The sequence below is a fragment of the Mucor velutinosus genome, assembly GCF_035048745.1.
Source record: "Mucor velutinosus strain NIH1002 chromosome Unknown tig00001545, whole genome shotgun sequence".
Taxonomy (NCBI): Eukaryota; Fungi; Mucoromycota; class Mucoromycetes; order Mucorales; family Mucoraceae; genus Mucor; species Mucor velutinosus.
In genome coordinates this window covers 696,299-722,994 of record NW_027041925.1, presented here as the reverse complement: position 1 = coordinate 722,994, position 26,696 = coordinate 696,299, and the positions used below count along the sequence as shown (strand labels likewise).

The 26,696-nt window shown below is 40.6% G+C and overlaps 9 protein-coding genes and 1 non-coding gene across 10 annotated transcripts; 4 read left to right on the top strand and 6 right to left on the bottom strand.

The window, feature by feature from the left end:
* Positions 1-6: 6 nt before the first annotated feature.
* Positions 7-2,177, top strand: ATC70_006404 (uncharacterized protein; the record flags this gene model as incomplete). The annotated part of the gene is made up of 2 exons (XM_064825679.1): positions 7-1,786; positions 1,846-2,177. 2 exons carry the CDS (start codon positions 7-9, stop codon positions 2,175-2,177), a joined length of 2,112 nt encoding a protein of 703 aa, XP_064676897.1.
* An 88-nt stretch (positions 2,178-2,265) lies between these two features.
* On the bottom strand, positions 2,266-3,094 carry ATC70_006403 (uncharacterized protein; the record flags this gene model as incomplete). Its single annotated transcript, XM_064825678.1, has 4 exons — positions 2,266-2,307; positions 2,364-2,736; positions 2,803-2,984; positions 3,035-3,094. The coding sequence occupies 4 exons, from the start codon at positions 3,092-3,094 to the stop codon at positions 2,266-2,268; spliced, it is 657 nt and encodes a 218-aa protein (XP_064676896.1).
* A 261-nt stretch (positions 3,095-3,355) lies between these two features.
* On the bottom strand, positions 3,356-3,668 carry NMD3 (ribosome-binding protein; the record flags this gene model as incomplete). Its single annotated transcript, XM_064825677.1, has 2 exons — positions 3,356-3,463; positions 3,522-3,668. 2 exons carry the CDS (start codon positions 3,666-3,668, stop codon positions 3,356-3,358), a joined length of 255 nt encoding a protein of 84 aa, XP_064676895.1.
* Positions 3,669-7,867: 4,199 nt separating this feature from the next.
* On the top strand, positions 7,868-7,940 carry ATC70_006401. Its single transcript has one exon. It is a non-coding gene; the product is annotated as a tRNA-Arg (tRNA).
* Positions 7,941-10,608: 2,668 nt separating this feature from the next.
* On the bottom strand, positions 10,609-11,100 carry ATC70_006400 (uncharacterized protein; the record flags this gene model as incomplete). Its single annotated transcript, XM_064825676.1, has 1 exon — positions 10,609-11,100. The coding sequence occupies one exon, from the start codon at positions 11,098-11,100 to the stop codon at positions 10,609-10,611; it is 492 nt and encodes a 163-aa protein (XP_064676894.1).
* Positions 11,101-11,375: 275 nt separating this feature from the next.
* On the bottom strand, positions 11,376-13,615 carry ATC70_006399 (uncharacterized protein; the record flags this gene model as incomplete). The annotated part of the gene is made up of 5 exons (XM_064825675.1): positions 11,376-11,465; positions 11,523-12,600; positions 12,655-12,938; positions 13,006-13,535; positions 13,591-13,615. 5 exons carry the CDS (start codon positions 13,613-13,615, stop codon positions 11,376-11,378), a joined length of 2,007 nt encoding a protein of 668 aa, XP_064676893.1.
* Positions 13,616-14,095: 480 nt separating this feature from the next.
* Positions 14,096-16,785, bottom strand: ATC70_006398 (uncharacterized protein; the record flags this gene model as incomplete). Its single annotated transcript, XM_064825674.1, has 7 exons — positions 14,096-14,386; positions 14,444-14,599; positions 14,658-14,999; positions 15,054-15,200; positions 15,256-16,131; positions 16,188-16,671; positions 16,733-16,785. 7 exons carry the CDS (start codon positions 16,783-16,785, stop codon positions 14,096-14,098), a joined length of 2,349 nt encoding a protein of 782 aa, XP_064676892.1.
* Positions 16,786-17,838: 1,053 nt separating this feature from the next.
* Positions 17,839-21,027, top strand: ATC70_006397 (Nudix hydrolase domain-containing protein; the record flags this gene model as incomplete). The annotated part of the gene is made up of 3 exons (XM_064825673.1): positions 17,839-18,908; positions 18,962-19,800; positions 19,868-21,027. 3 exons carry the CDS (start codon positions 17,839-17,841, stop codon positions 21,025-21,027), a joined length of 3,069 nt encoding a protein of 1,022 aa, XP_064676891.1.
* Positions 21,028-22,635: 1,608 nt separating this feature from the next.
* ATC70_006396 (uncharacterized protein) lies at positions 22,636-25,177 on the top strand (the record flags this gene model as incomplete). The annotated part of the gene is made up of 3 exons (XM_064825672.1): positions 22,636-23,023; positions 23,084-23,367; positions 23,423-25,177. The coding sequence occupies 3 exons, from the start codon at positions 22,636-22,638 to the stop codon at positions 25,175-25,177; spliced, it is 2,427 nt and encodes an 808-aa protein (XP_064676890.1).
* A 62-nt stretch (positions 25,178-25,239) lies between these two features.
* ATC70_006395 (uncharacterized protein) lies at positions 25,240-26,633 on the bottom strand (the record flags this gene model as incomplete). Its single annotated transcript, XM_064825671.1, has 5 exons — positions 25,240-25,525; positions 25,585-25,800; positions 25,864-26,039; positions 26,112-26,152; positions 26,216-26,633. The coding sequence occupies 5 exons, from the start codon at positions 26,631-26,633 to the stop codon at positions 25,240-25,242; spliced, it is 1,137 nt and encodes a 378-aa protein (XP_064676889.1).
* Positions 26,634-26,696: the final 63 nt, after the last annotated feature.

Below are 26,696 nucleotides of genomic sequence, written 5' to 3'. Positions count from 1 at the left end.
TACAATATGATGCTTTCACCAGACATTCATGTGTTGTCTGGAGATCGAACAGATCAATTACTCCTTCGATTAACTGATTGGAGAAGCGGTATTTGCCCTGACGGAAGACTTGCTCAACAGCCATGCTTTGTTCTAAATCAGAAACCAAGCGTCTACATTCACCCTGATCAACCACTGCCAGCACAGCAAATGCTGACCACAGAGCTCATCACAGAATGGCCCTGGGCAGAGCATCTTGTGGATTGCGGCGCCATAACACACCTTAATGATGATGCCATGATGAAGGTCATGTCTGAATACTTTAAAATATTTCATGCTGCCAGCGATATGCCCAACAATCAAAATACCTTGCACTCACTGCAACTCAGAAAACATGCGTCGATCAAAGTAGACAATATTGAGCGGCCCACAAGAGCACTCTCACTAAAGCTGCAGCAAGTGCTGGCAGAGCCCGATACAGCTATACAATGGATCCAGCTCGTGGATTTGTGGGACACTTTTGGCTACTTTTGGCCTCGAAAACTAGTGTTGGGATATAAAAGACACCACAAGCAGACCTACAAGTTTGCAAATCCTGCTGATAGTATGCATGCCTTCTACAAACACCTCGGATTGATACGAGACAAGTACTCCACAATGCCAAAAATGACAGACTTTGATGCCGATCAATTTCTGATAGACAGCACTGTCATTTCAAGGTTGGAACTCACACCTTTGCATGAATTTCTGGATATGGAATCACAGCAAGCTATCAGCCAAATCATCCATGCCAAATTTGTCCAAATTCCCGCTTACCATCCCATCAAAATATACAACGTTACCACACATAGCTACCTATGTTGGGGTCCTGGTGCTGCCAACCAGCCTGACCCCATCTTTCCAGGAGAAAGGTTGGATTATTTAGTTCGTGCTATTAGTGCTGATCCTACGGAGCTCAACAAGTCACCCGAAACGCAGTATTTATGGCGTTTGACATGGTCACCAACCGCAGTTCATGGCTCGAGCGCAATGGATCCAGTGGAACATCGATCTCAGACAATCAAAGGCTCAGACCGAGTGTATATCTATCCTGCATGCAAATCTCGATCTCCAGTAAAATCAAAAAGCAGTGCCACGCATGACGACAAGGCACATGCGTGGCAAGTCAATGATCGCATGTCGCAAGAACCTGATTTTGTCGAAACCCATAAAATGGTACTGACATGTCGACCGTACCGACATGATGCCAGGTTGTCAGACAGAGATTTCTCAAAGCTCAGAGGCTTGCGATTACTGGCAAGTGGTTCATCACAGTATGCCTGTGAAAAGATTGATTGGACCATTCAGTATCCAGGCAATGGGCTCAAATACATGACTGATGTGCATGCCAACATCAAGCTCAACTTTCACGAGCATGTTCGACGCATTAAACCTGTATTAGAGGGCGATACCATTCAGTTGCAACAGATTGGACTCTTGACAGCATTCGATCATATGGCGAAATCAACACACAACATGCACCAAGAGTCAGAATCACCACCACAAGATGCGCCACCACAAAGTCTGAGAACGACCAAAAAGATTGTAACGCGCAAACCAAGCACCAGATCAAAGTCCAAGAAAAATGTGCTGTGCGTAGATGAAGACATTACAAACAATCGCTTTCAGGAAAACACACATTGGAAGATACAACTGGCTAATTCCTTTGATAAAAAGCGACATTCTAGCAATTTCTACAGATGGCCAGCAAAGAACAATGATCAGCAGTACGGCTATCCCATTGATTATCATCCCATGCTTTCACAAGGTTAGACAGTTGAAAAGAGATGTGTAAAAGAGGGCTTGAATTAAACTGTTCATGTCAAGATGTCAAAAATCATCTAGCTTCACATTTGAATAGGGAAACGGGGTCACTTATAAGCACAACAACGACTGCTTCTTCATTGAGACGAACAAAGTCTCTGGGTTCCTTGCATGACAAACCATCCATGATTCACACTGGCCCTAATTCGGACAAAGCGCCTTATTTCGAGAATCTCTTGACAACCAAGCAGACATCCAATTTGCTCTCACAGTTTGTCAAAAAAGTATCCTTGCAACCCTTGGCTCAACTAGTCAAGCCATTGCGTCCCAAGCCATCACTATCCAACAATCATCTCAGTCCTCCTCCCTTTACATCTCATCACAGTTTTGATTGAATGGCGTATGTATGTGTGTGTGTGTGTGTGTGTGTGTGTGTGTGTGCATTTGGGATTTAATTGATTTACATTTATATATATACTACTCTTACTCCTCATCATCATCCTCATTCTCTCTGAAACGTGGATTCTATATACAATATCAATAAATCTGTACATACTGAAATCACCTCGATATGCATGTACCTGCTCCTTTTGACGTTTACGAGACTCTTCTTCGTTATCATCATATCTGCGTTTTGCGCTGTGTCCGCCTGTAGCAGCTCTACTCTTGTACTCTTCAGCACCTTGAGGGATATCTTTAATGGCTTCATAGTTCTCCTTAATGTTGCGCTCGCGGTCATGTTCAAGTTGCAGACGCATGCGATGACCCCAACCACCTCTGCCAACATCGTATTCTGTACGGTATTCATCTCTCACTTGTCCACCGCTCTTGCCGCGACCAAATTGTCTTCCTTCTTTGAATCCAGGGTCTAAATCACAACGAATAACACGCTCATCTAACTTGGTGCCATTGGTATATTTCATACAGTCAAGTGCATCAGAACGGTGGTAGTATCTATTTCCAAGAAAAAGAGAGCGAGGTGAGCAACATACGTTGACAAGCTTCACTTGTCATATTTACTCTACAAAGCAAAATCCACAAGGTGTCTTTTGATTACGATCAAGACCCATGATGATACGTTTGATCTCTCCACATTTTCCAAATAGTTCGTAGATTTGCTCTTCTGTTGTGAAAAATGATAGGTTACCAACATAAAGGGTGGCTGTTGTTGATAGATCGTCCGTGAGTTGGTTTGAGGATCCCTACAAGTACGCGTTAGTGACGATCGCTATCTTGAAAAGTGCAAGCGTACTTGATATAATTGATCACGATAGCTGGATGGCACAGCGAGTGAATTGATGATGGAAGCCATGATGTTTTAGAGGAGAAAGATGCTGAATGCAAACAATTTTTCAACGTTTGTCTTTTGAGCAATGCTATCCGACCAGTCACATAAAAGATGAGGGAGATGTGTATGCTTTCCACTTTAAATGTTGACATGAATCCTCTATTTTAAAGAGATGTTTATTGGCAATTATGCTCTGTATATAGCGTGCTTATGAATACAATGAGGAAAAAAGAGGAGAAGTGTGAATACTAGAAACAAAAGAGGAACCTAAACGTTGCTATAGTATTATGCAGCCTTTTCTGTATTTTCTTGCTTTTGGTCAGTTGAAGGAAATGGTGCTTCTTTGCGAGAATCATCTAGTAACTTGTCAATGCCTTTGTCCTTCAAGGTAGACTAATGAGAATAAAAGAGTGAGCGAAAGGTATGTAAATAGCAGCTGTCAATAACCTACCATAACACATGCTCTATAATCTTTAAAGAGTTCTTCGCATTCAGGCGTGGTATCACCTTTTAAAAACTTTTCCGAGTACCATTTGTTGAAGCAATTGTCGTATTTTTGCTTGAGTTCGGTACAATTGGGACCAACGCTAGAAGACATAGTAATAAATGGATTAAGTAAAGAGAGATGGACGGAAACAATCAGGGTATGGCTATGTCTATATTCCCCAGGATTTGAAAACCTATGTGACTGGGGGGAAGCAGGGCAAATGCATTTGACATGAATCAATCATTAGTCAAGATGGTCTCTAGATTGAATATAGTGGGTGAGCATTAACTTGAACGGAATAGACTAGCGAAAGGCATGGATTGACCTGATGAGAGTTTTTGAGCGCTAATTCTGACAGTGTTCAGTAGTAGAACAGTTTTTTGATTGAAATTTCAAAGTGATGTCTTGTCACAGTTGCTTTGCAAAAGGTCAAGCTCTTCATTGTATATATATATATATATATATATTATGCATGGAACATAGAGCAATATTTAACTGTCGTGATACTAATTTGTGGCCTAAACACATCATGGCATCTGTCAACAATGCTTTCATAGAGACTTAATCCATGGGAGTGTTCTGTGCAATGTGCATGACTTAAGCAAATGTGTACATCGAATGAGCAACTTCCTCAAGATAAATGAAAGTTTCCATCAATACTTTATATACTAAATGTATTGCCAATTATAAATTTCTTGTATTGGATATTCCCTATTCTAACGTTTTTCAGCTTTGATTAGGCTTGGATAAAGCTCAGCAATTCAAATCGAGCCGTTGGAAAGTAAGTATAAGTCAAGCCATCATGACAACAGAGACAACTTGATCTTACACCTCAAAGCTTTGAAAAGCACGAAATATTTCTTCCAAATATACCCAAAAACAAATGAATATTCCTTAATTATCATAACGAACTTTGATCAACATCGCAAAAGACATAATTGACTGCATTGGCTTAGTTTGAAGAAAAGCTCAATTCATTAGATTAAGCTTTCTCTTTTTCATCTCTATGTACCAACCAAATTCAGAAGAAAGATTAGCCTCAGAGAATCAACTTGACTCAATTAGTAAGCTACTGAAATAAATGCGGTGATAAACACTAACAACCAATAGATCTGCAAGTATGTATTGCTTATTAAAACGATCACTAATAATTTTATATATGGCTTCTATAATATCTGAGTAGTTTGAAGTCAAATCAATCATGATTCTGTGAGTAAAAAAGCTGAAAGGTTTCTTAATGCTATCTAAAATAGCCTAAAAAAGTAGCAAGCAATAGTTGATGGCCATTTTCATGCTTTATTTCTTCTTCTTAATCTGATCTGAATTTTTTCTTTTAGACCTTCTAGGTCTGATCTTTGCCTTCTTATACAGTAGTCGCTCTATATAAGTTTACTTTTTTTGGCGAGGTTTTTTTTAGCCTTATTGCCCGCATAGCCTTAACTGACGCGCGTGACTTCTGTCAAAAAAAAAGTCGTGCGCGTAGAATCTATTACTATAATAGTTGATCGAATAAATCAATTTGATACCTCCCCAGTAACAGTCATTTATGATGTGTCATTTCTAAACCGGATCTCCAAATGCGTAGGAGCAATTAGTTAAAGCACAGATCACATCAGATCATAAACTTTGACATGAAACAGGATTCAGTTACGATCCGAATAATGGCATGTTCAGGATAATAGATTGGATCTATTATCCTATCACCCAAATCAACCCATCTAATACCTTATCCTCACATCAAATCCCTCAATTCGAATAGTATATAAACCCTCTTATTTCCAATGTAATAAACGATATTCTTTACCTGATTAATTTCATACTCTTTTTATAAATAATTTATTTCTGATAAATCAATTTATCTGTTTATTTCACTTCTATTGAACGTAATATCCTATCATGTGCCTTAATCAAAGATCAAGCGATCGCCTCACAATCGAGCAAAAATATCGCATTATTATGCACAACATGCGCTTTCCTAATCTGATGCAAATGCAACTCGGTCAATGGGCTCAAAAGGAATTCAACCTTCATCATTCAATCAAGCAAAAACCTGTATCGAACGTCTTGAATTCATAGGACAAGGTGACCAAAGCTTACGAAGGAGGAAATTTGAAGGGAAAACGCAGCAGAGCCTTAACAATGCCACAATTGGACAATGGCATTTTGGAGTACATTCAAGCTATGAATGCAAAATCACTTCCTGTCAATCGTGGAACTATTGCAGCTTTTGTATAAGTAGTCGCACGCAGAAAGTACCGCATGCATGAATTGCCAAAGAATAAGCAAATCCGTTTCTCAGATGGATGGCTAACCGATGTTTTCAAGAGAATTGGCGTCAAGTCAAGACATTTACCGTGACCCACAAAACTGTCCCAATGTTTAGCAGGTTTTACTTTCAGACCTTACCACCGGACGGGAAATTATCCAATAATAATGAATTTAGTATTTTCTAAGAGCTAAAACTGTTTTCTTTATATTTTTTAATCTTTATAAGCATATAGCTGTAGAATTACAAGCTGTGATTGGCCAATGTCATAAGGTACATTGGGACAGTATTGTGAGATCTTTTGAAAAATCACAAATTCAGTGATAACTCAAACCCACAATTTGGAATAACCTCAAGAGCCTCGTATAAGAAAGCCTCATGTAGCGCAAGTAGTCTCCATTATCCATATCGGAGTTCTAAATATCAGGTACGTCGATTATCAAGCCATGAATGCCATTGCTGTCTCCAAGGTTAATTCTGCAATCACAAAGCTTTGAAGCGGTGTTTCAATTCGGTAAATTGCTAAAAAACCTGTCTTTGGGTAAGTCTACCATCGGACGAATCAGAATCGAGCATTGTCCGGGTGTGAAAACCTCGAAAGGTGGTCGTCCTAGGGTGTTGTCTGAAGCCGACAAGCGCTACCGTGTTCGAAGGGTAAATAAAGAGTGGGTTTTAAGCGTCGTCAAGGTCACAAAAATGTTGGAGAAGAATTTCTAGATGAAGGTTCACCCGGAGACCATTCGTAGAGCACTCCGCATTGTGGGCTTGGGGGCTATCGAGAAGGAAAAGAAGCCTTTGCTTAGTTGTTGCATACAGGCATGCATCTTAGGCTACATTCACTTTCTCCTCAAGCCACCTTTTACAGTGTAGCAGCATAGATGATGTTTATCGTATCACATCACATCTATGTTTACAAGTCTAGTCAATTGTGTGTGCACAGGTGCCTCAGGAACTACTATACATTCAATCTCCCCAATGTCAAGATATCGAGATCCACCTACACTACATGAAACATATCGACTTAGGTGGCCTCTCAACAAGCTATACCAACAATCCATAAGGCCCCAGTGGCCTGCTATTTATATACCATCTCAACGTAGTAGTCATTGACCAGGGATCTACCATATTTAAGCAAGCTAGATGCCTTGTAATAAAGAAGCTCTTTGCTTTCGTTTTAGATACAGTTGACAACTGATTATTACCATCGACTTATTATTACGAATTCATCATTAGTGACATATGCTACTTGCCAGTATATGAAGTAGATACGTGTATATGGATGTAGAGCATCAGATAAGAGTCTGATCCACAGATATTATAAAGGGTTTTCATGTGTAAGTAGAGGGTCAGCTTGAACGTAGTAGTATTATGATAAGATACACAAGGGTAACCGGTAGCTCGAGCTGTCGTTGTGCAGGTTGGTTCTCTACCTTCGCTACGCTTCGGTGAGAACCATCCGAAGCATAAACACTCATATGATTAGTGATTATATATCAATCAACAATCAGGGTTCTTCTTCTAACATTTTAGCTATATTAATACTGGGATATTAGTCAAAGGCCCGCGGCAGCGCGAGCCGTTTGAACGTACGTAAGTTGGTTTCCACCGAAGCGAAGCGTAGGTCAGGAAACCACCCGAAGTGCTGAAAGGCTCGTTTACATAATTAATGTTTATATTTCATATTTTCTTTTGAAACTTTACTTATTGCTATAATATAATTACAGATACTAGAAACTGTCGTGCCTAAATTTAGGTTTAAGCCGGATTTGAAGAAAGCGATTAAAAGGCGCCAGAGTATACTCGAAGATTATGGAAACTGATAGCAGGCATTGGTCTGATTATCAGTTGCTATATCAAGTACTATATCTACTCGAAAGTTCCATTGATTAAGTAATTATCGATTGTAGAGATAGTATAAATATAAGTTGTAAATGCATTCAATAAACAGCATCTTCGAACATAATCTCAATCTATTAGTTACACTCTAAGTTATTTGTTAACTCCTACCATTGGATCTATCTATCAAGACGACAAAATAAGTTGAGGGGCTATGGCCCAATGGATAAGGCGTCTGACTACGAATCAGGAGATTCCAGGTTCGACCCCTGGTAGCCTCAATTTTTTTGTGCTTACGTTACACATATAAACGTCTCATGTATCTTTTGTAATCATATGAACAAAGCATTTTGTTAAATGTAGATTACGATCGTAAGTTTTTATTTAGTGTTAACGACTGACTTTGTAGCAATATTTTCCTTTCATCTTGCTACTTTTTTTTTAAATAGATCAATATCAAAACCAATGTCCGCTTAATGCAACTCAATTTAACAACCTCATTTTTCGATACCCTCTATCAATGCCCGTAAATTCTTTGTCTGTGTAATGAAATAGCCACCCAAACGTAACTTGATTGAAAACCGAAATTTACCAAATAGCACTCATTCAAATTCATGCTATTTGGATCTATTAGTAAAAGCGCTCAAATGTACATCAACAACCATTTAAACATGCTGAAGTAAAGATACACGCTTATATCGCACATCGTGTGAATGAATCACTCCTGATCATAGTGTATTCAATCACACCCATGATGGTCGTAATAAGAGATGTTATCTTTATACAAATAAAATCAAACCAATAACAAGCATATTCAAATATGACAGCTATGCCCTGCTGCCATAGTTGCACAATATCCCAGATAAAGGGTTTCATACTTCAATAACAAACATCACACTTTAAACTATCAAGGTTACTCAAATCGACCCTTATGGCCAGTGCTCTTGCATTAATTACCACTTTAAATCAAACATCAACAACATTTGCCAGATATCGCAATAGCAGCACCTATTGCTCTCTATCATCACTAATCCTACAAGCTAGTTGCAAATGTATAAATACTCTTCTTTTTTTTACTCAATTCCAGGATCTTCAGTTCATTTTATACACAAATAAAATACAGTTGATTTCTATTGTATTTTACTATTGCTTTATTTCTTTTTGTGAAATCTATTCAAATCTGATTTCACTGCAATTATGTCAAGTACCTATTGATAACTTAAAACTAGCAAGTTAATACGGCCCTTTTCGTATGCTCCGATTTTTAAAAATGCTTGGCCAAATGCATGCTTGTGAGGTGTACACATGCGGGAGGTCAATGGAGCTTCAATTTCTATTTTTCTGAATGATAATCCATGGGATTCCGAAATCTATCGACCTTAAAATTACGCGTTTCTTGGTAGTAATCATCTTCAAACTTATATGAAACTTGTAGAGAATTCAAGGGAGAATACAACGGTATTTATATCAAGTCTCCGGTGTACAATGCTCACTTGATATTTGGTACGATTGTTTTTGCAATTTTTTAGCTGTTTTCTAAAGATTAATCAGTATCTGTCATCAAAACATTTTGTTAAGCATTACTAAACATTGTAGACTAAAAAATTTCCTATCGGATGAGCTATTGCTTGAAGCTCTGCCATAAATTTATCATAAAATATTGGCAATATTGTTCTGACCAAAAAGAGATCACCCAAATTTTTCGCTTGCTATCACAAGCAGATTTTGAAGGAAAATCCATGATTTTGCATGATACTCTTTTTTGACCATATCTCGACAAATACTCACTGGATTCACACAAAACAAAGACCATTCAATAGCTCTATGTTATATCCATTATAATATAAGGGTTTTAAGTACCAGATGTACGTTCCCTTCATAAATTTGTTCAAAATCATATATTTTATGAGCTACAAGCAGGGGATATTCATTTTTTTTTCTATTTATCTATAATAACCATACCATCGTATAGAGAATCGAAAAAAAATAGAAGCTACTAAGCTTGAAGCTCATATTCACTTAGTAAGATCAACCGGTACGGCCCTTTGAAAATTGACCATTTTTATCATCTCTCTTCATTACTCACTGACATTATCCTCAACAAGCCCAAATCTAACGCGCTCTAGTCAATCAAAATACCCCCCTACAGCTTTTACTAGACATACAACCAACATTTATATAATATTCTATTGACTTTGACTAGTAGCATCTACTCAAATCTTGCAATTTCCAAAAATCACAATTTCCTCAACGGCAACTCATTCTATCTAAAATCCAATTGCACCATTGTTTAAAGGGCAAAAAACTGGTATAAGAACATGCGAATTTCAAAGAGAATTCAAAAGAGATGAAAAGAGAAAAGTGTAAGAACTAGAGAAAAAGGTGCGCGATGATTCCAAGGTATACCCGCTGACCCTTGCGAGCTTTAGCTCTAACAGTTGGACTAGCGTTTAATCCGTTGTTTATTTATTACTGTATTTTGTTGTAAATCTGAAAGTACGTGAGAATGGATGTAAGTTTATTTTCGTAAAATCAGATGAAGAGGAGAGGGAAGAGTGAATGTCTACTGCTATTTATATGTATGATGTATGGATTGCTTACACACCCGTCTAGAATGGTGTTCTCATGCTAAGTTTTAGTGTCAATCCTCACTTATGCTAAATGGTAATTATTTCAGATATAGATGATCAGTCTAAGTATCTTTAGTTGTTCTTGGCAACGTTAATTACTTACATTCCTTATCTGCTATCTTTTGACATATAGAGAATAGCTTACTGAAACTTAGCTTATGTGAATATCATGGTTATCGTTTACATGTTGATACAGTTTATTTACATATGCTCCATATGTGCATAGTTTATTACTGAATTCAATCTACAATATTGTGATTCAGGAACAGTTAGATGTGTGAATACAACATATTTGTGGATTGCAAATCAAGTTAATTGTCTAAATTGCAGCAATGGTAAAAGCAACCGTTGCAGCAGCTCCAGCCGTAGCACCTACATCCATTCTATCTTGCTCAGGAGGATGATGGGCATCTGCATGCGCATCTGAGCCGGCATGGTTTTGAAATCTTGAGGTCGAGTTGTACATTTTGTTCCATTTTCTCTTTTCCGAGTCTTTGTACCCAAAGTCATTCTCATCCTCGGTCACTTCATCGCCATCGTCATAACCACCACCACCCTTTTTGTTTCTATATCGTTGCACCACAGGCTGATCAGGCTTTGAGTATGTAATCTTCAACAGCTGCAGCTCATCCTTCAGCTCCAACATAAAATTATTATGGCGCATCCATCGACCTCCAGCGTCCTGAAAGTTCTTTGTGTGCTCAACGTAGAACGTCAGTGTGATTCGATTGAGGTTATCAATATCTACGATATTCGCACCACAAGGGTCAGGCATGTACAGTTTGGGATATTGGTTGGCCCATTTGATCATATGTTCTCGCACTGCATGAATCTTCCATGATGGTGTGTTGTAGGAAACCTCAATATCTATAGAACAGAAAGTATGATTAGCGTCGAACTACTGCAAAAAAGAAAGAGTATGTAGCTTACCGAATGATTCTGTAGTACGTCCACTTCTACGGCAATTGATGATATATTGTGTTGCTAGAACAGAGTTTTTGGCGTAAATGACAAATCCATCCCATTTTTTAGATAGAAATGCATGTCAGCTATTGCAGTCAGATATATATATATAAAAGCTGCAACTTACAAGAACGTTGGCACTGAAAGACCAACATTAGCGATGGTCCAATTTTCAGAGCCTATAAGAATACGATCACCGGTATCAAATGGATGCTAACAAGATGATGGTTACTATGGTGTACACTCGCAACTCAGCTATCGTACACTTACTGTAACAAAGACAAAGATGATGGATTCGAACGCGTCTTTAGCACTGTTACCAAAGATAAAACTAGCAGCAATGAAGGCACTCCACAATGGCATCAACTGGGTGCCAATATCAACACCAAACACAGCCATGACAACAATAGCCCAGACATAAGTAAAGAAGACCATCAAGATGATATCCAATTTACCAGAAGCTTGTGACATGTCACGCATAGAGCGAGTCAAATTCTTGCGTTCGCAGTAAATTCTAATACAAGCAGCACGCATCTCTCTTCTGCTGATATCACCATTACTATCCGCATCAAACAACTTAAAGACTTCTTTGGCATCGTCATGGGTTCTAAAGAAGTCGTACAGATCAGCTTCTACCATGTAGTGTCGCACTGGATTGGGTCCCATAATATTGTGATAGATGTACTTGGCTAGGATCTTGGCTTGATGAATGGGATCTTGATTCAATGTATTTTCTTTGAACAGATAGCCAAACGACAAAAACGACTTTTCGATAGAGCTGTTGGTGGATAACGAAGAAATACTAGTGTTTGATCGCATCAACTGCTTAGGACGAGTAGGCTTCTTGCTGAAGGAGGTGCCATCTCCATCGAACAGCTGGCGACGTTGATCACATCCTTCTAAACGCTGTTCCTCACGGACTTCGTCTTTTTCCTCCTCCTCTTCACGCAGCTCTCTTTCTGTCTTCTTTTGCTTCTTCTTTCTGGGTGTTATTCTCTGATAAATGCTGTTGACGGCTCTTGCTTTTCTAGAGCTTGTGTTGTTGTGGCTTTGGCCATTGCCATTTTCTCGTTGTTCCAATTCAATGTCTTGACTCGCTGGACCATCATTGTTTCTTTGCGAGAGAGGTGGAATGGCAATCAAGGTGTCCATGATGCTTGAGGAAGGAAATCTAACATTTTGCTTTTCTCCCTCTTCGTTCAAAGGTATTTCAGACTTCTTGTTGATGATGGACCTGTGTATGTTGGTGTTGCTTTGCTTGTTGGTGGCTGGAAGTTTCTTGTAGTCGGCAGGGCAATAGATATATTCAATTTCTCCACCACTGTATTTGTTGCCAGTAGCAGCACCACTACGCTTAGGCTTTCTAATACGTTTCAGCAAAAAATCTTGAGGGCTTTTTCACTTCGCTTTCTTTAGCTTATCCAAAATCTTCAAGGCTCGTTCATTTTGCTCAAATCGATCACCGTAAGCCTTCTTGTGGAAGGAGATAACAATGAACTGCAAAAGAAATTTTTCGACAAACAGGAACAGGGTCAGTATAAAGAAGCACTCCCTGACATACTCCAGTGTTATGACATGGATGGGTCGAAAGGGCTTGTCAATATATCTGCGAGTGAATGCCCAGGAACCCCAAGCCCATGCTCCCATAGCAACGATCTTTGTGTAGTTCTTCAATGCCATGTAATACTACAAGATATCAATTTTGTCAGCAGGTTGCGCGCAAATAAGTTGACATCAATCCAAAACACATTACTGAGAGCCTTGAGCGCAAATATTCGCTTCTTGTTGGGTAAAACGTGTCTACAATCTTTTTGAGGACAAAAGGGAATAGTTCAATGATACATTGCATTACAAAAGAGATGCAAAACATGAATGCAATAAAGGTGAACCACAAGCACAGATTGTAAGACTTCATGGTATGATCACTGTCAACGGGATGCACAACAATAAACACCCCAACACACACACCAACAGAGATCAATATTAATATAACATAGATGATCCATGATCCCAGGGAGGATCTGCGATCAAGGCATAGAAAGCAATCTCTTCTACTACGCATTTCCTTACCATCGCAACGGCGATCTTCTACTGGGTCTTCATCTTCCCAGTCAAAGTTATCGGCTTGTTCTGAATCGCTGCCATTTCTGAAAGTTTCCACATCACTTTCGGAAGTCTGAGCAGAAGCAGAGTCGTACTTGGTTTCCTCCTTGACAGAAATTTGGTCGTTTTCATCGCACACAGTGCTTGGAATTTCAGAGAAGGAAGCGTCATTCAGTATGCCTGTTCATGGCGTGAGTTGTTATGGTTTGATCTGATCTTGTAGATCTGGTCTTACCTTTCTGCTTGACCTCGCCGGACATTTTTAAAATGTCTTGCAGGATTCAAAAATGAGGAGAGGGAGAGAGGGGGAGAGAGAGAGAGGGAGAGAGGGAGAGAGGGAGAGAGGGAGAGAGGGGTCGGTGTGCTAAGGTAAAAAGTGGGCGATCACCCATGAAACACATCGCCATGCGAGGAGATAACAGTAGGCTTGTTCAACGTCATGAATTGGACGTATTTGATCCTGTCTACTGAATCTTGCCTAATTAGATTCTTTTGACAGCTCGCTGATTTAAATCGACGTGCACATAAAAGGACGCTACACATAGATCTGATCTATCCTACCCTCCAATACCAGCAAACGACAAGCCAACACAGCCTGTCCTCGGCGAATGAACTCTACTAGCAAATTACGAGAAGAATTGCCATGATTTTATTTATGCAAGACGTAAAAGTAGATTTGTATAGAGGCATCTAGAGAGAAAATGCCATTGTAGATATCCCCCCCTCTTCTCTTGCAAAATTTAATCGACATCCATATCTGATAATTCGCCATTACCATTTATAGCCTCAGGGCTATGGTCGTTACTCTTGGAGTTCTCCAATCGAACACACTTACTCAGTAGTCGCTTACGAAGCTCTGCTATTTTGATGGGAGCTCTCTTTACAAAGCCAGGGACAGGTATATGACGGTAATCGTTTGTGTCTCGTTGCCAGGTGTATATCTCTCGCCAATCTTGGTCTCGTGCCAAATAGGACGATTCAAACTTGGCAAACGCCATCTTTTGCTTACTGATATCAATGGAATACGCATTCTAAAAGAGCCGGTTGAATCAACACAAGAGCTGCAAAGAGGAGAGTGCCACACTTACAAGTTCACGTTGTCTATCCTTTTTGTCTTGCTGTCGCCGTATTTGCGATTGTTGGTTGAGCTCTCTTAGCTTATGTAAGCGAGCCTCACTCTGAATACGTTCCTTTTCTAATCGAATCTTTTCATTCTTTTCCCATCTATCTTGTTCTTCTCGTTTCTACAGGAGCAAACGTTAGTTTCAATGCGGCACACACGCAGAGATGTCGATGCTTTACTTGTTGCTCTTTCAACTTTCTCTGATTGTTGATTTGGTTGTAGATGACATTGATGTCAAATGCCTGAGGTTGAGGTTTAGGAGCTGGCGGAGGAGCAGCAGCAGCAGCAGCAGCAGCAGCAGCAGCAGCAGCAGAAGGAGGAGGCGATTGATGGTGTAAGTTGGAGGAAGAGACACTGGGCGAGATTAATTCTTTTGGTTTTTTGCTATGCGTGGTATTATGTGTCTGGTGTGGATGAGGTTTGTGTGGTGTCGTAGTGGCGGCGGTTGCTGAAGCAGGTTCAGCGGGTGATTTCTTGGCAAGTGCGAGCCATTTATCATGATTTTGCAGGACAGTAGGTGTCTAGTCTTGTGTCAATCATCTAGCAACATAAAGGTATATCCTGGCGATACTTACGGATTTCTCTACCTTTTTGTCCTTGATGGGAGATGGTGGTTTGATGCCAATAGCTAGTTTGGGCCCACTGCTAGACATGGCAGCAGTAGCAGAAGGTGGAGGCTCCTTTGACAGGGCTAATCCAGGCACCTTGACCATGGGCTTTGGCTACAAAATTCATCCGTCAGCCAAATGCACAGTGCTTTCTCTCACCCAATCTTACCTTTGGCTGCTCTTCCTCCTTTTTGACGTTTGGACCATTCAACTTTAATCGTAAAATGGTGGATCGGCCTTGGTTATTGCTGTTATTATTAGTATTGATTTTTATGCTGGATGATGATGAGGCAGTGGCATCGCTTCTGGTGGTGGTGGATGCATCTGGAGAGTGTTGTAATGGTTGTATAGTAGGTTGTTGTTGTACAGGAGTCGTATTGGAGGTGGGAGTATCTACAGTGTGTGAAGTACGTCTTCTTTTTGAGGAGTGATGCTTTGAGGATTTCTTTTTGATACCGTGTAATTTCGCCCATTGTCTCTCGAATATCTCTTCAAATTCTTGACCAAGGGTATGTACAAGGTGGTTGGGCGGATTGTACTTGTAGCAGTTGCGAAACATCAGTCGAATATCCTCAGCTAATTCTTCCTCGTTCGAATATTGGTACTCATAGAGTTTTCGTTCGTATGTTGTCATATCCATGGGCTCTTTGATAATGTCGTAGTAGTCTGAAGCTCCCCAAGCATCCGCATCGACAGGATTGAGAAACGGCCAATTCATGCCCTGGTATTTTTCTTTTTTGAGCTCCTTGACGATGGCTTCGCAGCGTTTGAATTGATCTTCTGGCATGACGCCTGTTGTAGGATGAGTTGTTCTAGATGAAGGCTCTGTCATGACTGCATCGACTGGTGCAGTTGGGCCGGATAATGTGTCTGTCTCGATGTCAGGCGTCGGCTGTGTGGGCAATTTCACCTTTATTCGTGGCCTTGATGCCTGTTGCTCTGGTGCAGTATAATCATCCATGTCGATGTCCAAGTGTGTAGACGATATTGAATCTGAATGGTGATGCGGTTGAGGTTGAGGTGGTAGATATTCTGTTGGATAAGTCTATACACAGTCGTCAATACTAGCTTACGATTCAAAAAATGTATATACAAACTAACATGATCATTGTATGGTGTAGTTGTTGTCAATGCAGCAGGCTTAGGAACAGATATCTTTATCTTTGTAGGCGGTTGTGCTGCTGGTGCTGTCGCTTGCATCACAACAGGCTCTTTTTTGCACAGTTTCTGATAGTGTTCCTCAAGTTTTTTAGCATCCTGAGTTACAGGGTCTCCAGGATTGTTATACAGGTAGCAATTCTGAAAGACCAACTGTACATCTGCTTTGAATGCTGCTACATTTGGATACTGATCTGCCTTTAGTTTTTTCTCTATAGTACCGAGATCCATAGGTGATTTGATAATGTCGAAATAATCAGGAATATTGAACAAAACTGGGTCCACAGGTTGGAGGAAAGCGACGGCTCTCTTATGCTTTTTAAGTGATTTGATGGTTTGCAAACACCACTTCTTTTCCGCTGATGACATTAGAACGGATGGTTGTGGTTGTTCAGAGGGTGGAGAAGGTGGAGGAGTCGACTCGGTTCTGAATGATGGTTGTTTATCAGTATTTAGTACAGATGGCTGTATGTTTCATTGCAACTTACTGGTCATCGTCTACAAGACTAGCAAATGGTCTTTTCTGAGCAACACTGGACATGATTTCTTTATCTCTATTTTCTTTAATAATAGTTTATCAAGAAAATGGAACCAAAGAAATACTTCAAGTGCTTTGGAAAACAGAAATTTTTAGTATTTAGAGAAAAAGTTTTCTTTTTGGGTTCGCTATAGAGATGGTTGTGGTGGTGCGTTTGAATGGCCGCCTTGTATCGACTATGTAGTTTCGTGTTGAATGGACAGTGGATGGCGTAGAAAAGGCACTTTGCTACTGAAAAAATGTCAAATAGAAACGTGTGAGTCGATTGATAAATTTTCGGTTGGAATGATGGATTGTGCATTCGTAGCATTGCTGGCTCAGGTTGGATACAATGGCTAAATGAAAGGTGGTAATTCATACGTCATTCCAGATGGAAGCCAATCACACCAGCTTGATTCGCAGTTCCTTGATTCCTCAATCAGTGCATTTTCCATCAAATACGCATCATGGCGTTATATCCATACAGTACTATTTAAGCTTGTAAGGAAATATAACGCACAAAAGAGCTGATTGCAGCGCCTTGTTGAATATCACATGCTTTTAATTGTTTGTAGCAACACATTGGATGGAAAGGACCTGGGCTGTGGTGAGATCACATCAACAATAAGACGCAATGCTGTTTAGACATTGATCGGTTGATCGTTTTGAAATGAAGACTACGCGCATATCTGCAACACTTGCCCTCTGATCGCACACAATGATGAGACTTTAATGTGTCTTCTACCAACATGGAAATGCTGAATGTGTAGATCTCCTCAAACTCATCATGTTACACATTCAATATAAGCTATTTGTCTCCAACAAAGGCCAGCCGCAACAGCAACTCACTTGCCAAGATTCGAAATCAATAGACGGATGCTTATCAGCTGGAATGAGCTAGCGCATGATGAAACTGTTATTGTTTGCAGTCAAATGCCATGTTGATAGCGTTTGCAGACATTGAAATGTGTGTCACGTCGCATTTTTTTTTTTTTTTTTTTTTTTTTGCTTATTTAGGCTTCCAAACTTGTATATCCATTCTTTCTCTTTTTCTTCTTCTTTCCACTTTTCTATACAATGTATAAAGATGAAGAGACCACAGATGGAAAAGCTTCGCCAGACGGCATAGTTGCTACCTTGGCTGAGAACACTCCACATTTGCCGACATCCATCTCCAAACGATCATTCATGGACGACGCTTATTTAGAAGATGGACCACTGTTTCGAGCCACCATCAAGCAGTTGGAAGACCGAACATCTCAATTGAAGCAATCACTCAAAAAGATCATCAAGTCAGCATCAGCCGCACTGGATATCCGTCGTCAACTGTCTCGAGCAGATGAAATCTACTACGATGCCTTGCGTGAAATGCAGTGTGCCGAGCCATTGATGAGCCACTACCTGAACAATGCGTGCCATATCATCCAGCAAGAGCGCATTCGACTGGATCAATCGCTCTGCAGCCAAATGCTAGCACCACTGCGACAAATATACGACCAAGACATCAAGATGGCAGAATTGAAAAGACGACAATTTGAAGAGGAGAGCAAAGAATATTATGCTTCACTTGCCAAATATCTAAAGAGCAAAAAGAAACCCGCAGAGGAGGAGCAAAAGAAGCAGAACCAGCGAAAGAACAGGTTTGATCTAGCAAGGTTTGATTATCTGGGGTTTTTGCTAGATGTGCATGGCGGCAGAAAAGAGAACGAAATCCTGTTTTGTATCACGGATCACACTATTCGAGACTTCAATTATTATGAATCCATTGCGACTAAAATTGAATCTGAAAAACTTGGACTAGATGAATTGGTATCACTCATGACAGCCAATTCATTAGAGCAAGAAGTGGCAACGAACGAAAGAGCTGCTAAACGAAAAGAGTTGCTGTGTAACATTGATAACGTGGATCAACAACTAAAACAGACAGAAGAGAGCAGCGATGAAAGCGCAGCAACTGCACCAGCTATACCTGAATTGAACCTCTCGCATCACAGCAACGAGGATGTCATATTCAAGGGCATTCGAGATATGGAGCAAAGAGATCAAGTGGTGGGACGCAAAAAGGAAGGCTTCTTATTTGCTACCTCGAAACCATCCAAAAGCACAGGTGGGTTTGATGTGACCGGCTCGTCGGTGACATGGCACAAGTAGGTCATTTTTGTCATTGCATCCACAATCAGAGCGCTGACAATTGATGTAGATATTGGTGTGTGTTGAGCGGTGGACAGTTGCACGAATATTCAAACTGGAAGCGACAGCTGGAGCCTCATATCGACCCCATCAATTTGAGATTTGCGACTGTTCGTGAGGCTCGTAATGCAGAGCGTCGGTTCTGTTTTGAAGTCATAACACCTCATATGCGACGTATCTATCAAGCAACATCAGAAGAGGAGACTCAAAGTTGGATTGGCACGATTCACAATTCCATTGAAAGTGTGCTGAATGGAACAAGCGCTTCTTCAGCCAATTTATTCAATCTAGGCGCTGCTACACCTCCCACTGCTACCACATCCACTAAACGGCATGGCAGATCTTTGAGCGGAGCATTCAAAAATGGATTTGCTGCAGTGGCTGCTGCTACTGCTACTGCTACTGCTGGATCGTCTGCAAATCAAGGAGCAGTAGTCAACGCCTCACCTAGTCAATCATCCACAGCGCCATCCAAAGATCGCACGAGTAAACGACAGTCAGTCCTCAACAATTTACATACAAACTCAAATGCAGCAGACGGAAATTCACCTTCAGAAGGTGCAGAATTACTGGTGTCAGCCTCTTCAAGCCCCAATGATAGATTCAGATGGTCTGGATTCAGCTTTGGAAGTCATCATGATAAACACAATGGCACCAACAAACTGTCCAGCATCCAACAAAGTTCCAACAACAATGGCAACTATGTCTTCTCATCGCTACCCGACTCTGAAGCCAACACACGGCTGCTCTCCATTCTGAGAGAGGATACATCAAACCATTATTGTGTGGACTGTGGAGCCAAGAACCCTGATTGGTGTTCCTTAAACTTGGGAGTGCTGCTATGCATAGGTAAGGGCTTTGTATACAATGCAATGTCTATCGCGTCAGTCAATTAATTACATGATGCATAATACAGAGTGTTCTGGTATACACCGCAGTTTAGGAACACACATCTCCAAGATTCGATCTTTGACTCTGGACAGCACCTCATACACGCCAGATATTGTGGAGCTGCTGAAATCCATTGGCAATGAACGGTCCAACGCTATTTGGGATGCACGATTTGGAAAGACACCTTCTGCATCAACTGTAGCGACAACAGCAGCCCATATACCAAGACCCAACCCCACAGATTCCCGTGCTATCAAATTAGCATACATTCAAGCAAAGTATGTGGGCCGCCAATTCGTAAAGAAACCATCAGAGGAAGATAGCAAACTGACAGCGGATGAACTGCTTTTTGAGGCCATTGATCAAGACGATATCCCTAAAGCACTGTTCGCTCTTGCCTCTGGAGGAAACGTCAACTCTTCTCGCCCTGATTCTACAAAGTCCCCGCGTATTTCTCTTCTTTTGCCATCATCACACTACCCACAGCAACAGCAGCAACATGTAGCACAAAAGTTTTTGCCGTTCTTGATGGATTTGGATGACGGATCATCAAAGAAACTCGAAGTGAATGCGTCTGAGGACAAGGATGAAAAGCAAGAGGCAGACGGTCATTATATCGTTCGCTATGCGCTGCACTATGCTCTACTGCATGGACGTGAAGCTACCAGCGATGAATTATTCTATCCATCTCCTGTTGTTTTGCAGAGCAACAGCAGTATCAAGACCAACAATACTGAAACAGACGGTGATGAATCATCTATTATATCAACATCCTCTGAGAATGCACATGCCCCTACTGTTACTTCTTTATCGATATCACCCAGAAGAACCATCTTTCCCATGGCAGAGTTCCTCCTTCAAAATGGCGCTGATACAGGTATCGTTGATCCAGAAACTGGTCTCACGTTAGCAGATCTTGTGGGCATGGGCTCCATCGTAAATGACAATGCAATCGCATACATCAGTATGAAGAACACGGCTCGTGGACAGTCTGCAATCACACGCTCTAGCACAATATTGAACCAGCATTTGCTGAGTCTTCAGCAGCAAAGTATCAAGGAAGAAGAAGCAGCTAGCCGTAATAACTCTACCGAAGATCTATCTCGCATTGAAGAAGTATCCGTCAACGATATACCGCCCCCTTTACCACCCAGAAAAGACAACCAACTCCAAGTGGATCAATAGCCGTATTCACATATATATCCTACCTAATTTTACCATCATTTTACTTTAACTATTAATCTCTTACTCTTTTAATTTATATATATACTAATTTTTACAATTATTTCTTATAAAGGGTCTAAAACCTTAAATGTTTGTTCCAATAATGTCGCCATATCATAACATAATAAATTTATGATTCCTGAACATTTTCAAAGTGTCAAAAAGGAAAGAAGTTGATTGAACAAGTGTTTTAATAGACTGACGTTATTGAAAATAGAATACAAGAAAAATAGCATGATTACCGATAATGCTATGTAATTTGCCACCTACTTTCCGTACGCCTCTATTATTACATTGTATTGCCTTCGTGATGAAAAGGGCATTGAGTTTACCAGCCAGCCTCACCAGCCGCCCTCAACAATTAAAACTCAGTTTATTTTTTTTCTGTTCAAGATTGGACGGATATTGTCTTTTTTCGACCTCTTTAATCTATTTTATGATGTTCGATTATATAAATCGTAATGATCATCCGATGCTTTCTAATACATTCCTGGAGTACTTTTCAAGGCGCATCCAATGGTACCAAGTAATACAAATGTTTTGGATAAACTGATTGGGCAATTTATGAAAATATGAAAAGAAGTTTCTGGACAAAAAGTCGAAATTTTACATATCAAAGCCCCACAAAGATGATTCTAGGGGTTACGTTAGATTGATAGAAACATTTTGATTCAATGTATACCATAGTAAAAGTCTTCATTATCAAGGTGAAAAACGTGATCGTTTGATTTTCGATGAAAACCATGAGGGATACCTCATGCTTTTTGGTCGATTTTTGGCCATATTTTTTTGGTCCCCAAAAAGCTGAGCAAAAATGTCAGCGAGGTAGTGCTAATTGAGAGCAATTGTTTGGTACTATTCTGACCATCGAAAACGACCTTGAACGCGAGAAAACGCAGCTCAAATGCACTCAGGCTTTGCTATATCAGGGACACTAAGGACTAAAAAGGGGAAATACCAGTATGCTGCTTGCCTGTATATGAAGTAGCTACGTGGATATGGATGTAGAGCATCACATAGGAGTCAGATCCACAGATAATATGAAGGGATTTCATGTGTAAGTGGAGGATCAAAATGAAAGTAGCAGTGTTTTGATAAGATACGCAAGGACAATCAGTAGAGCGGGCTGCTGCTGCGTAGGTTGGTTCTCACCGAAATGCAAACACTCGTAACTAATAGTGAAGAGGATTGATGTTCACGTGTCTGCCTAAAATCTCTGATTTGAGTTGTAAATCACATTTGCTGCAGATCAAGGAACCCAGAAACGAAATCCGTATTCCATTTTGTAGTATAACGTCAGTGAAATACTCTAATGCTTGACGCATGATTTTCAAGCTTAAAGCAAGCTTCGTATTTAATGCTAATGGTACTATTAATTTTAGGCTTTATTATGACCTTAAAAAAAAGTCTTGGTTTGTGATACCTTTGGCCAAACCCAATTAAACAATTTGTCTTTCCAGGCCCCTTTTTTCTTCCTTCTTTAATGTATATTTAAACATCAACATGGTATACAATGAATCTATACAATGCAGCATACATCTCATACTAATACAATTATTCTAGCTGCCAATGCTACCAAGACAATCGAGCGAAGATGATAGACCTTTGGGTCTCAAATTCACTCGCACGAATTTCTTCAACTTTCCTAAACGAGAGAATACTACTAATAACAGCAGCAGTAATGAAACCAGCCTGAATAGAGCTACATCAACAGGTAGCAACAGCAGCAGCACGCACCAATCTCCACTCATGATGAGAAATTTCGATGACCCTCATCGCAATCCACAGCAACAACAACAGCAACGCAACAGTAATCAATCTGGTTATAGCCGTTCATCGTCATCTCCGACTCCTGTGCTCTCGCCCACACTACCTGCGAGATCACCGTTTCGTATACGAGACTCTCAGCAAGCCGCTGCTGCTGTTGCTGCTTCTGCTATGGGTTCAAGATCACATGGTAATACCATTATTATTGAGTGTGTGTATATGATACAGATGGCTAATAATACATCCATAGAAGCAAACAATAAATCAAGCTCGAGTCTAGATGAACAACCTACTATATACTCCTCCATATCCTCTTCTTCATCCTCTTCGGTGGCAACAGTGGAAGATGATCTCAGTCAGGAGCTCGAGAATATATGGAAACTCAAGTCAAATACACCACAACAACCTCAAAAAGAAGTGAAAGTAGACATCAACTCTGAGGATATGCTGATGCAGTTGCTTATATCACATGCTGTCATTGATGCTCGAGAATACAAGGTGTTGTCCTTTGAAGAATACGAAACGTTGAAGCAGGTAATGGCACACACACACTTCTTACTCTACAACGGTACTAAATCAATGCTATTAGCACCATGCGAGACTAAAGAAGCGTGTACAAAATTCCATTGCTAAATTGGAGCTGGATAAAAAGATCCAAGAGACATCACATTCACTTTCCAACCTATCATTCAACAAAAACCGAGAATCTGTCATGTTGCTTCTTGACGAAGCTGTGGAAGCAGACAAAAAAGTAAAGATATTGACACAAAGACTCAATGAATTGCAATCAGAAGAAGTAGAAACCCAATACCAAATATTAAAACACACGGCTGGCGTCCTGTGTCTCGGTCTGCAAAAGCTGGAAAACACACACCAACTTACATCGCCCAAGATATCGTCGCCTTTGAAGCCTACCAGTCCAAAGGATCAGCTGCATGATTTGCATTCTCAATTAGATACCATCACGCAAACACTAAAAAAGATGCTATTAAAGTATGATGTGCACGCTGTTATTGGCCCCCATTTATCTGCAAATGCCCTTCTCAATCAACTGGAGTCGCAATTAAGCAACTACAAGACAGAATCAAAGCAGCTTGAATCCAAATTAGCATCTGCACAAGAGAAATCTCGATTGGAATCCATGTCAGAAAAAAAACTCGCTATTCAACTGAAAGCAGCGCATGAAAAGAATATGTCTGCCGAAGCAAAAGTATCGCAACTACAACAAAAAATCGACAAGATGATGACCAAAACCGCCTGGCTACCTCAAGATGATTTTGGTTTCGCAGATGATCGCAATGGCCGCATCGAGCAGCTCGAGTCAGAGCTATCCATCACCAAGGAAAGTCAGCAAAGGGTCGAAAGAGAGCTTGAGCTGGGCTATGCTCAAATTGCTGAACTGAAAGCTAATGTTGCCAACATGGAGCTCCAAGCAAGCAAGATCAAGTCTCAAGCAACTGTATTCCAAAACAAGGAACAAGAGCTTAAATTGGAAGTGCAGCAGTATCGAGATGAAGTAACTCAATTGCGTACAGACAAGGAAAAATGGGAGCGAACTATGAAGCGAAAAACAGTGATGCAAGTCTTGAACAACGAAGGTCCAGCCCCTGGTGAGCTAGAAGCCAAGTACGAGCAGCAATTGGAAGAACAAGAGCAAGAATACCAAGCACAATTGAAAGAGCAAGCTGCCTTTTTGGATAAAACCACTCGTCAATGCGAACACTTACAGCAGGAACATGATAAACTCTCAGCTACCTGTAAAGACCTCGAACTGCTTATCAGGGAAAAGCAAAAGACGTTGGATGCCCGAGATGTGCAGATCAACCAACTAGAGTCTGAGATACAACAACAAATGTCTATCGCCAGATCGCATCCAAAGCAAGTGAACGGGAGCCCAGAAGCATTACAGCAATTGCAGGCCATCTTCTCGGAAAAAGAAGCTGCGTGGATCGAGCAAAGCGCTGCCATGGAGGCTAATTTTGAAGGCATTTTGAAAGAATTTGATCGTTTGACTGGTACAGCGATGGAATTTGAAACTGATAAAATGAACTATGAAAGACGCATCGAGAGATTAACGCAGGAAGTCAAGGACCTCGAATCCAGTTTAGCTCAAGAAAAGACCAAGAACTTGGGCCATGAATCAGACACACCCACCACAGCATCGCTTCGAAAAGAGTTCCGCAAGATGATCACTGACATGAAGGCTGATCATCAGCGCACATTGGACAGAGAAGCAGAAGAAAAGAGACGTTTAGAAAAGCAGCTGAAAGATCTCAAGCATGAGCGAGAAATGTCTCGTTATGAGCGCATTAATAAAGGTGTGCAAACCTTCTTTATGGCTTAGCATTATGAAATAAAGCTTTTCTGTTCGTTTTAATGTTTGAATTTGAGGTTGAAGAGAAAATTTTACATCATCACTCTATTTGAGCCATTACTGGATGAAGAGGCTACATTGTTGGTCAAACCGACAGGAGGCTGCGATGGTTGATTTCGTTCTTCAATTGCGTCCCAAGATAATGTCCACTCTCGCTTCACTTTTTGCCATGTTGTGGGGTCGAAAAACACATACACGCCACGATCCAAAACATTAGGTGAGGTCCTTCGGAAGGCTTGCACAGGTCTACCATTCTCATCTGTCTCTTTTGTTAACCATAGCCCTAATTCCTTATGGTAACGCCAATTACGAGCATATCTAGTGGGTCGATAAAAGGGGTAAGCAATAGAATATATCAGGTAATGTCTGTAACATACAATTCCTGTGCTGCTGCCTCCTGGGCAATATCCTTTGGCATACAATAAAACACATAAAACAAGATCTCATCAGAGAAGGTTCGCATGCGTTGGTGAGCTGGTGGTGTTGCTTGCACATTGCGGTAGCAAGCAGGCAGATAATAGCCAGGTTCTACGTTCAAGCCAGGTAATGTCTGTGTATCGGACCAAGGTGATATAAATGTTGAGTATATCGAACTAAGAAATAGCATGTATTCGTCAATACCACAGAAACGCGTAAATCAATACAGGTACACTTACTCTGCTGTATTCAGATCTAAGCCTAATGTAGTCAAATCACTACCAAGCGCCAACATACTACGATCGGGATCAGTCATTCTAATAACCCCTAATAATCCTAGTAAGCCATATGGGTCTGTTGGTTTGCCGTCAGCTGAAGTCAACTCGTCTTGCTTCCTTGGTTGTCCTGCTTGTGTCTAAGCAAGTGAAAATGTTGAATAATCGGATTCGTATCTAAACAATGAATATAAGGAGAGAAGGAGGCTTACCCAAGAGTCTGACGATTCGTTTTTATCTGAGAATGGCTTTCCTATCCATTCATACCAGTGTGAATAACCAGGCAATGCAATCAATTACCCGAGCAAATCATTACCTGCTTGTTGACCTTCTCGTAAATTAGCATAATCTAGCCATTGCTCAGGCTTTCCACCAGACTCTCTGCCTATTGCGTTATCGAATGGTGATGCAGAACTACGAAGCGCTGGGAACTCGTCCATTGAAAATGATCTCGGTGCAAGGTTTCTATTATTCACTGATGGCGGCAGCTCGCCATTGAAGTTGTTTCTGCTGAATGCAAGAGGGTTTTTGTTATGTGCAGAAAAGTCCATGCTATCCATATCTTGCTGCTGTTGTGGAAACCCACTGTTCCCTGCAGTAGAAGCATAACTTGCAAGACGGTTTGGCATGGAAGGTGTTGTCGAGTTGGGGGCTACTGCACTTCGATTCATTGCTGGTGGTGTTCCTAGTGCAGGAAACTCATTCAAATCAGCTGTTGTATTAGGACGGAACATTATAGCGTATATTCACAACCTTTTAATATGTAAAACAAGAGTAAAAAAAAAAAAAAAGAAGAC